This window comes from Lepisosteus oculatus, chromosome 8 (genome assembly GCF_040954835.1).
Source record: "Lepisosteus oculatus isolate fLepOcu1 chromosome 8, fLepOcu1.hap2, whole genome shotgun sequence".
Taxonomy (NCBI): domain Eukaryota; kingdom Metazoa; phylum Chordata; class Actinopteri; order Semionotiformes; family Lepisosteidae; genus Lepisosteus; species Lepisosteus oculatus.
In genome coordinates, this window is record NC_090703.1 from 12921557 (window position 1) to 12932683 (window position 11127).

At 43.1% G+C, this 11127-nt stretch overlaps 1 protein-coding gene across 2 annotated transcripts; it reads right to left on the reverse strand.

Annotated features, from left to right (window-relative positions):
* Window positions 1-328: 328 nt before the first annotated feature.
* l2hgdh (L-2-hydroxyglutarate dehydrogenase) lies at window positions 329-11046 on the reverse strand. 2 transcript variants are annotated; one of them, XR_011190228.1, is made up of 11 exons: window positions 10839-11046; window positions 7684-7799; window positions 6959-7110; window positions 5896-6027; window positions 5415-5577; window positions 5160-5194; window positions 4828-4995; window positions 4391-4548; window positions 3420-3551; window positions 978-2825; window positions 329-943 (listed from the first exon to the last, which is right to left on the reverse strand). XR_011190228.1 is itself a non-coding variant. In XM_069193251.1 (10 exons), exons 1-10 carry the CDS (start codon window positions 10943-10945, stop codon window positions 2630-2632), a joined length of 1359 nt encoding a protein of 452 aa, XP_069049352.1. In that variant the 5' UTR covers window positions 10946-11046; the 3' UTR covers window positions 329-2629. The 2 variants fall into 2 exon arrangements, 1 of the variants encoding a protein (XP_069049352.1); XM_069193251.1 differs by having other exon boundaries at window positions 329-2825.
* Window positions 11047-11127: the final 81 nt, after the last annotated feature.

Genomic DNA, 11127 nt, shown 5'->3' on the forward strand with positions numbered 1-11127 from the left:
ACACAATGCACTTATTCAGTGTTTTCATTCAAAATTAGGTGTTTCCCCCCCCCCCCCCGCGTTTCTTAGAAAAATCTCCAGAATATACAGTATTTTAAGGGGGACTTCAGAATCCAGACATAAACATGGATCAAAAAGCGTTTAAAAATCCCAGTTTTCTAATCAGCTCCTGGAGTGCATTATTAAGATGACCATCTTTGCAAACCTTTGCACAGCTGATGACTAACAGTGTGCTCCAATTACTGAGGATGTGCATTTTATCCTTCAAAAAGAGAAGAAAGAAGTTCATTTCTAGGAGATGAAGCTATACAACCACACTTGCTTCTACTTTTCAGTAAAAGAATAATAATTTAATGACCTTCAGCTAATGCTATAACATCACAAGAATTCTTAAAGTGTCCAGACATGAAAAAATACTGTACTTTCACAATCCTTAAAAAGTAATTACTGTATATCTATACATTCTTTATCACAAACAAAACATGTAATGATAGTTCTTAGTTAGAATTGAGGCTCTCGGGGATATTTTCAAAGTTGGTATAATAAACTGAAATTAGTACATATATTTGAAATGATAAAAATCACAACTGCATCTCAGTAGATCTACTGTAAACATTGCAGATCAGATAATAAAAAAAAAACATCTCTAGAGTAGAACAAAGATTTGAAACTACTGGTACATGGTCTTGTGGTAAGAAGATCAGCATAACTCAACATCTACTGAGGATGAACAGATTAAATAACACCCAACAGTGATCGGATGGCATGTATAAAATAAATTCGCCCAATTAATAAATGTGCCAGACAAGATTAGAATCTACAGCCTCTTTTTCTTGAGCAATTATGAGTCTATAGTAGCCCCTGGACAGCTTCTGTAAGCCTACAGTGGTCTTGAGACCCCAGACTGCGAACCCCAGAGTTAAACAAAAGGAAGGCAGTGCACCTTTGGGGGGGGTGGGGGGAGGAGGGGAGCTCACCAAGGTTCTCACCACATCTTGTGCGAATTCTCACCAGATCCCGTGGGAATAGAACGCCAAACCTTTTCTCTAAAGCCCAGGGCTTCACTTTGATTAGGACGTGGGTATATTGTAAAGTCTTATGTTCAGGAGGTCCTGAGTGGCTCAGCTGGTAAAGGCACAATGTCAAGAACAGGTCGATCTCTATGATCCAAGCTTCAGGCTGGGATGTTGATGCAATATTTCAAGTTTCAAGCATTGCAGGTTTGAGCATCAGTCACGTCGCCAGGCAGCAGTGACGTGGACTCCCCACGTGGAGGAGCTCAGGCAACTGAAAGGCTGACATTAGTCGGTCAGGATTCTCTCTAAAAAAAACATTGTAGGCTATCCTAGATCTGTAACAAAAAGCAATTGGTGACTCTTAATTAAAACTAAACTTTAGACAGGCTAAAGGGTGCAATGCACAACTGGGGCAATATGGTAAGGTAATGTTGTCTAAAATATATATATAATTTAAGATAACCGGTACAGACCTACAGAGAAATAATCACAAAATCATGAGTTTACAAACAAAAAATGATGTTTCCAACATTTTCATGTAACTCTTCATTACTTCATGCTCCTATCTACTTATACGTGCTTCCTGTTAGCTGGTGCTTGAGGTAGCCGGGAGTAGGGCAAGACACAACACGTACCAGGGTTTGGTAAGGAAGCCCAGAAAGAAAAGAATAAAAGAGCACTGAGGCACTTAACCAACTTTTCCCCTCTCACTGTCAAGTTTTTACCAACATGTAACAAACAGGAAAGGTACTAGCTTCATTAAAACATTAACTATTAACAAGAGTAAGGAGCTACAGATTTAGTTCAGCACTTTCCTGTGCAAGATCCAAAACATCTTCAAGACTGATCCATACATTATTTTAGAGATCTTATTTTAGCAGTTGTCTGGCCTTTGCTCTTCTTTTTCTCGTAAAGGTTTGTGGGCTGTTCAAAGACTTTGCATCAACAAACTAGCTTCAAACGTTAGTTCAAGGATAACAGTGCTCCGCACTCAAGAAAGCTCAATAAATAGTAAGACATCTATGAGCTGTGAGTTGTGGCTGACTGGAAACAGTGCTACATTTACTCTGAGGTGGGATGAAACTGAACAGTCCTCTGCCCAAGGCAATGGGGCACTGAAAAAAGCAGCTTTTAAAAATGGTAAGGTGCCACTTAATGTCCTTATTTGTTTTTACAAATATTTTTTTCCTCTTATCAATAGTGATTAGGTTAAAGCAAATAAAGAATTAAAAAGGGAGGGCTTCGTATGGGTTTATACACTTTTCTGATGTTATGTAGCTATTTGTATAATAAGATTCTCATTAAGGCCGAGTCTTCAAGTGCACACTTTACTCCCCATCACTTCTGAAGCAAGTTCTCCTCATTTGTTTGAGAGGTTTCCAAGTTTCTCAGCTTCAGAAATTCTGGTTTACATGGGCACTCTGCAGATGCTTATGTCAACGACTGCACCCACCACACACTAACTGCAGCTCTCAGTCCCAGCAGGGCCACTGGCCCCGACACTACAGCGCAGCGTAGAGACAGAGATCCGTGCAGGCGTCTCCAAGGTAAGGGGGTTTCAGAGAGGGCTTGGGACTGAGCTGTGGGACCTGCGGGGAGGGGTGGCACCCCCTCTACAGGTTGAACCTGCTCTCCACCTCGTCAGCGATCATCTCCCCGATGGCGAGGGAGGAGGTGGCAGCGGGCGAGGGGGCGTTGCGCACGTGGAGAACGCGACTGCCCAGGTCTCCGATGCCCCCGTCGAACACAAAGTCGTCCACCAGGTTCCCATCACGGTCAAGCGCCTGTGCGCGCACACCCGCAGGACCCCTGGCAAACGAAAAGCACGACACCGCGCAGTTACTCAGCAGCCCGGCCTGTTCCAACAGCGACATCTAGGCACATGTTCCGAAACAATAAGAACATTAGAACAGGTACAAACGAGAGGAGGCCTTTCGCCCTCCTAGCTCGTTTGCTAGCTAGTAGCTGATTGATCTGAGGATCTCATCCAGTTGTATGCTGATTGGCTTCGACAATGTGGCTGGGTAGCTTGTCCCATACTCCCACAACCCTTTGTGTAAAGAAGTTTCTCCTGTTCTTGAATCTGATTCTTACCCCAAGTAAAGGAAAGCTTAGAAACTGCAAAAAGAATCAAAGTGGCTTCAAAGTTTGAAACCTTTACTCACAAAACTTTCTTTCTGCTTTGTCCTAATCCTAAAGTTGGAATTTACAAATGCATAGAAGGTATAATTTTTTATTTAACCATGACTCAATAAGTCAATCTTATTATGTAACTGAAAAAAATCATGCTAACATGGAGACATAAAACACAATATTAGACCTAGCAAAAGCATGCAATAAAAATGATATTTGTTTTCTGGATAGGTGATTAAATTAAATTTTCTAAAGCTGGAAGATCCTCACCTGAGAACATCATTAGCAGTCAACTCTGGGATATATTTTTGCAGCATTTTCACCTGCGCACTGACAAAAACTCCTCTGTACATTTCCCCCAGTCCATATGCTATATTCCTGAACACCAGTTTCCATAAGCCCCTGAAAGAGAGAGAATACCTAAAAATACATTTCTCCACCTCCGATGTGCTGGAGTCAATTTCAGACTTTCTTTGCTGGAGTTGCTGGAGGATCAGCCTCCAGTTCTCCAACTCTGAACAGTTAGTGATGAGGAATGTTGAGACCATATTCTTCCATGTTGTTTCATAGTGAGCTGCAAAGAGTTTATCTCCAGAAAAAAAATGAACTATCCCATTATTTTTATTAAATATAAAGCCAACCTGCATTCACTGTTTATTCACACAATAAACGTAACAGTTGATTGACCCTTTTCTAAGTAAACCACATGACTCTGGTAAACCTTGCTGGAGACTTCATTATTGCAGTAAATAGAGAAAGATAGACGAAATTAACAGGTTAACCTCGTCTCTCCCTCAGTTTCCTAAGGACAGCAACAGGCCTTTGCTCTTGAAAATGAGCAAAATTTCCATACAAAAACATACATTCATGATTGGTCAGTAGCAGTTGGTTACCATGTAAGGTGTAAACAAGGTCAGAAAGTTAGGCAGTTAGGTCAGCCTTGGACAATTAACCAAGACCCCTAATTAGCCAAGACCCTGGTCCCTTTCATGTGACTGAATCAAGTGTAGGATACATGAGTTACACCCCCACTCAAAAGAAAAGACCGTGGAGAAACTTAAGCCAGCTGGGAATGTACAAAACAGTACAACACTTCTTGAGGGCCTAAGTGTTATCTCCTAACAGACATAGGTCCCTTCAGAGTATAACAACTATCTATTCTGTATGTGATTAAATACAACCCTATTTTTCTAAATGGTGCACAGGGAGAGCAATACCGTTAGCGAAGCTGCTGCTGGTACCTGAAGCTGACTGCGTCAGCAAAGTCCTGGGTGTTGAAGTCGTAGATTCGGTAGCCCTCTCGTTTGAAGGCAAGAACAGCGTTGGGCCCAAGCCAGACACTGCCGTCCATCCGCGGGGTGAAGTGGACCCCCAGGAAGGGGAACCGGGGGTCCGGGACCTGTACACACAATGCCGGGGCAGACTAAGCTGGGACCACAGCCACTTTGAGATCAGCTAAAAGAGGAGTTTGTGGAAGTAAGACAATAAATTTACCCCCACAGAGCCCGCCCGTGAGGCAATGCTCAGTACATGCTACAGAGATGGCAATCGCTAGATAAGCAAGCTGGCCAGCTGTTATAGAGTTGTGCTCAACGGTATGTAACTCAGCTGCTGCCAGGTGTCAGCAGGGCTAGATGAGCTGGTCATCCATTAAACCAGACGTGAACACTGGACTCACCGGGTAGATGTTGCCTTTGACAAGGTAGTGCTTCTCGGGCTTGAGGACCAGGTAGTCCCCCCGGAAGGGGACGATGCGGGGCTCGGGGCTGCAGCCGGAGATCTGGGAGAGCCGATCGGAGTACAGGCCTCCGCAGGTCAGCACATAGCGGCACTGCACCTCTTCTCCCTGTGGCCACAACGCAGGGGGACAGCGGGCTTAGGAAAGAGCTGGAGCGAAGAGAAGCAGCACCGCAAAGCAAACCGCCACTGCCCAGAACAGGAGCACTAAAGAGGGCTCACCCTCCTACGACACACCACCTTCAGATGAAGGCCGAGGGAAAGGGGGCTTACCTTTGAACTTCTGATGGCAATAGGATACTTCATTCCTGAAATATTCAAGAATTATCCACTGTAACCTTTTACAAGAATAGTTTTTTTAAAACCTAAAAGCCTTGTCCAGTTTTCAGTACTGTCTAATCTAGTGACCACTGCTGAAACAGAACTAAAATGCTGTTCGGAGCGGTTATTAATAAATAAGAAACTCATTGCACTTTGTAAAAATAAGATGCTTAAATTCTAAAAAAGCTCACAGGAAATTTCAGATACCTTCAATACTGCCAGCAGGACTCTCCGTCACCGTGGCAATGTCTGCTGCCTCGAACTCGGTAACTACGGCACCACCCATTTCCTGGAAGTCCTTGGCATAGCTCAGTGCCATCAGTCGCCAGTCAACAATGCCAGTGTAGGGCGAGTCCAGAGCCATAAGACCCTGAGCAGCAGACCAAACACACTTCACCGATAATTGACACGTTCATGAGAATTCAATTCATTCAAGAACTACCTGGGATGACACTGGGCTGCATTACTTAACAATAAATCAAAAGGCGATCATAAAATTGTATTTCAAACCAACAAGTACAAAAAGGACCCACCTTAAACAACAAACGTTTAACTTAACAATAACAAATACTTCAGGACAACAACAAAAAAGGATTTATGGGTCTTCCATAGCAATCAATGGTGTTTCACGGAGAAATGCCCTTCATGTGATTTACACTAACAGAGGCCAGGCATGCTGCTCTCTTACCCTGCAGTAGGGCTCCCTCTCGCGAATTTCCTTGGCGTCAATCAGCCTGAGGTCACGCACGTTGTTCTGCTGGCCGCGTTCATACAGAGCCTGCAGGCGTGGGATCTCCTCCTGCTCCACTGCCACAATCAGCTGCCAGCAGGGCAAGAGCAGTCAGTGCAACACTACTTGGGAAAGACGGAACTTCACAAAGATTCCATCTCTCCCCGTGTCAGTTCTATGACAGATGAGGTAAAAGATTCTTCTTTTACGATAGTAATGGAAACACACAGAATTACATGGCTTTTCACCGACGTACACATGCCATGAGCTCGACAGAAACATGGCAAGTTCTATACTCTGAAATAGTCATAGGAAACCACAACATTAAGAAACCAGGACAATTATGAAGTTCAAGTTTGCAGGCATTTTCCCCATTACAAATTTATGCAAGCATGACTCGACTATATACTTCAGTTACTTCATTTGATTAAGCAGGCAAAAAATTTGATCTATCCTTAGATGTTTTCTATATTTACCACCATTTATAAGGCAAGGACTGAACAAGACCCCTTTAGAAGGACACTGTATTAAAGGGAGAGGTTTTTGCTGATACAGCTACCTAGAACCACTGTATTAAAGGATGCTTCGACATCTAGAAAAGCATCAGTTCTCTTAATAATCCTGTTGTTTACTCAGGCCTGGAACTCATCCTACAGCATGAGGAGTCCTTTAACAATTCACAGCATGAACAGACAACCTGAACTCGTTCTCTTTGGACCGTAGACTAAATCCATCCAGCACACCAACCTTGCAAACTCAGTGTTTTTCAGGAAAACCTACAGGCTTACAGAATGTTGAAATACGCTTTCCTGTTTCATAATTTAGATCTGAGCATTCAAATGTTGCAAGGGGTAGGTGGAACTGGTGTACGAGGAGTTGTACATCAGCACTGAATCAAATCCTTCCTTTTAAATTCTGAAGAACATTCAGCACTAACAAAAGCAAAGACAGATAATACCTTGCAGCATTCAACAGCTCTTCCCCTATCACACGTTATACCCTCCCCCAGTCTGGTGCCCACCTTGCCACACTGCCTGTAGGGCACGCCCTTCTTTTCACAGTATTCATACGTCAAAGTAGCGCCTCGCACACAAAGCTTAGCCTTCAGAGACCCCGGCTTGTAGTAAATCCCACTGTGGATCACCCCACTGTTGTGTCCACTCTGGTGAAATGCTGAAAGACATGAGAAAACAGTGAACCTGCAAAACACTCGTGTCGGAATTTTGGCTACAATACGGCATATTTTGTACCCAAAACATGAATGCTAGAAGCTACATGGTTTGTTTTCAGAGTAAACAGCACTCCTGTGATTCAGCTGTATCTGGTATAACTAGAACAGAACGATCTTCTATCACAGTGATAACAGAGTATTTGGTGAAATGGACGTGACCATTTGAAAACATTTCCTCTTCCCTTTGGGCAGTGACAGTACATGCCAGCAGACGCCATGCCAGTTCAGTGGAACCATCATCTGTGCCCATGATGGGACTGTTTGTGTGGAAGGCCTGTGTGTATTTGTTCAGCGTCTCCTGTCTTCGCCCACAGGAGAGTGCACCCCAGCACACACGCACGGCATCCCAGTTCTCCACAGCGCAAAGCTGTCACAAAACAGCTATTTAAACAATCCGACTATAGAACATACCCCCCCCCCCGACACCGTGCCCCCAGGCTCCCCTCCAACCCCGAGAGCAGCACCGCGGGCAGAGAGTGGACGCCCTATCCCAGTAACTCTGCAAGGCACTCTACCCAGTTCCTTCTCCTTCTCCAGGACGACGAAGCTCAGAGCGGGGTGCCTCAGGATGAGCTCCCGCGCGGTGGCCAGCCCCACAATGCCACCTCCAACCACCGCCACGTCACAGGTCCTGCAACACACGGAAACCAGCACTGAGAAGCTGGGCCTTCGCTGTTCACCTGCTGTCAGCATGTTTCGGAGGAATATTACAGTTTTCTGAAAGCCAGCGGCATCTTTGGAATTTTATCTCTTTAGCACAAGCAGAAATGATGTCGGCTTAACACCTGGGAATGAATTAGCTGTCAACCCTGTTTCAGACTGAAGAAAAAAAAAAGTATGGTGCTTAACTCATTCTTATTGCCTGTTAACAGAACAGAACCCTTTTATTATTCTCAATGACTCATTTACTTAATCCTTCCACCTGAAGTGCCAAGAGGAGACAATGAAAAATCACCAATATTTTCCCCAACAGTGCTTTTTCATAAAGGTACTAAAGCCCGTGTTAATTCAGAACTTCCTCCCAATCACAAATTCCTGGAACGTCATTTGATGGTGGCTTTCTCTTTATGAGAAACATCTGATGTCAACTTAATAGAAGGAACATAAGAAAAGATACAGACAAGAGGAGACCATTTAATAAGTCAGTAGTTAACTGATACCCTGCTGGTTGTTGAAAGAACCCAGGGTAACAGTTTCAACAACATAACAACATGGCTGGGCAGCAGCTTGTTCCCTACTACCACATCTCTTTGGGTAAAGGGAAAGCCTCCCACACTATGCACTATCGTATGGTTTTCAATTGTGTCCTCTGGTTTACGTTTCACTATAGACTCTGAATATGTTTGCAGATAACAGCCATCAGTGGCTTTCACCATTCGACAAATACTGTTAGAGGCCAGTCATAATTCTTTGCTTTGCAAATTGAAAATAAATGAAAAGATCCTAGAAAACAGTCAGGAATCTAAGGAGACCACATGCATTTCTTTTAGCGATCCCCATTTTTCACACAGCAACAATAAATGAATGTGGCAACAGATCTGCCTGCATAACGTGAGTGTTTGCAATTACACCAGTTTCTTAAGGTTGCTTAAACGTTGCAATAGATTTAGTTCTCATGGCTCAAAGGCTATCTAATACCTTTTACAACGCCAATCATTATCTTTAAAGAAAGAACCTTTTCTTTCCAGTACAGATAAGTATACTGCATTCTTTTCCTTTAAGCAGTCACAACATTATAGGTCTACATATTGTTGTACTGTGTTAAACACAGCACTATTTAACAATGTTTTCTTTTACCTATTCATGTTACACCTAAGCTTAATGGCCAGTTTCACCAAGAGTTATATTTCAAACAAGCAGCTTAAGACCTAATCTCTGCATTGGTGGAGACAAATACAGCTCCCATTTCCTCTAGTAATTACCATGTGCCAACTGAACATGATGCGTTGACCCTGAGAGTGACAAGACAATCCAGTTTTCTCCAAGTATTTATTTGACTTACCTCGAACTGAGCAGTTTCAGTAGTTGGATACTAGTGAGCACCAAAATATATGACAGATCTTTCTAAAATTGTACAATTCAACCACATAATCCTTTGATTATATAATGACATCCTTTTAGCTTTCAAGTGTTCCGACTGAGAAATAGTTGAAATTCTGGATAATCCAATCAGCACGTACAGATTCACTTATAGATGGAATAACTAGAATACACTGATTAAAACTTAAACACCCGAGTTAAGAAAGTCATTAGAACACCAGGAGCTTAATGTAAAATGACCACATGCTATATATTATATGGTCTACCATAAAAATAGATGTGTTAAAGTCTGTATAAGAGAGACATGATTGGGGATTGGGGATTTATGACCAGCAGCCATATCACCCTGCAACTCACAACTGGCAACACACTGAAGCTCAGCAGGTGTGAGCCTGATTAGTACCTGGATGGGAGACCTCCTGGAAAAAACTAAGGTTGCTGCTGGAAGAGGTGTTAGTGGGGCCAGCAGGGGGTGCTCACCCTGCGGTCCATGTTGGTCCTAATGCCCCAGTATAGTGACGGGGACACTATACTGTAAACACTGATAGCTGATGTGTGGTGAGCGTTCTGGCGCACTATGGCTGCTGTCGCATCATCCAGGTGGATGCTGCACATTGGGGGTTGTGGAGGGGATTCCCCATTACCTGTAAAGTGCTTTGAGTGGAGTGTCCAGAAAAGCACTATATAAGTGTAAGCAATTATTATTATTTACTTGAAATCACTTAAGTTACCTCCCTTACAGGCTGACCGGATACCTGATTGTCCTAGCAATGGTCATCATTGACAGGAATCAACAAGTGGAGAATACCTTCAAATTCCAGGATGTGGCCACATACTACACACAATGAGTAGCAGATTTTAGTTTTATAAAGACAGTAACTCTATGTAACGGCTCTACATTAAAAAAATAGTACTTTATTATACTAAATAATACATGCAGTATAATTACTACCCAAGGAGTTATTATGTCGTTACATCACATTGTGCCACAGCCAAAATATTAAATCACTGTGGATATACAGTAAGCGACCAACTGCCCTAATGATCCAAGACAAATTAATCTGGAAACCCTGGGTTCTGTTTTTATTATTAATTTATTATTCAGCAAAGTAAGTGAGTAAGGATTAGATTCCCTGTCCTGAACTTTAAACACGGAACGAATCTCAGTAAACAAGCGGGCTTATCAGACAATCAAAGATCTTATCCCTAGTGACCCTGAAATGTACGTTTCAACGAGAGTAGGACAATACAAAACTGAACTTTCACCTTGGCTTGAAGCCAGAATGAAGGTAGCCCACTGCTTACTAAACCTGTTATAGTAACGTGGGGCACTTCACATCCAGTTCCTCCATTTTCTACTATCACCTGTTTGTCTGCCTTTACATGTGCTAACGTCTCGGTCCAACCGTGCATAAATACTGTCGTCTTTAATTAGTGTAATGAAAGTCATAGTCACGGAAAAAAAAACCCTGCAAAAAGCACAACTTAGAACTTTCCCTTTAGAACAAAACAGAAAATAACGTGCCTGCACATATATTTCTAGAACCAGGATAGTTGCCTTGACACTGCGTTATATAACCCAATCCTATATTATCCACGGCAGTACAACCGTAAAATGGCAAAGTCTCACCTGTGCTTGTGTCTGATACTGCTGTATATAATGCTCTTCGCCGACTTGTTTCCATGTCTTGCAAGCAGTGCTACAACGGAGGCGAGGCTGCTTCCAGATCGAATCATTATTTAACCTGGTGAATGCTTAGCTTTCACCGTCTCACCCGAAAGCACTACAGCAAAAAGCCAGGAGGTTCTTCGGGTTCGTTCAGCTGCCTTTTGAAAACAGAACACGCGTCTCCGCCCTCTGACCTCTCACACGAGCAAAACACTGTCTCGGCCAATAGCTGATGGTTATGATGACGCAA

Excerpts from the sequence above, each read along its gene's own strand:
- l2hgdh (XM_069193251.1), bottom strand. The coding sequence starts at position 10,945 with ATGATTCGATCTGGAAGCAGCCTCGCCTCCGTTGTAGCACTGCTTGCA. Across the intron at positions 7,800-10,838 it reads AGTATCAGACACAAGCACAG|GACCTGTGACGTGGCGGTGG; the intron begins GTGAGACTTTGC and ends CGTGTGTTGCAG. Across the intron at positions 6,028-6,958 it reads CCTACAGGCAGTGTGGCAAG|CTGATTGTGGCAGTGGAGCA; the intron begins GTGGGCACCAGA and ends CCCTGCTGGCAG.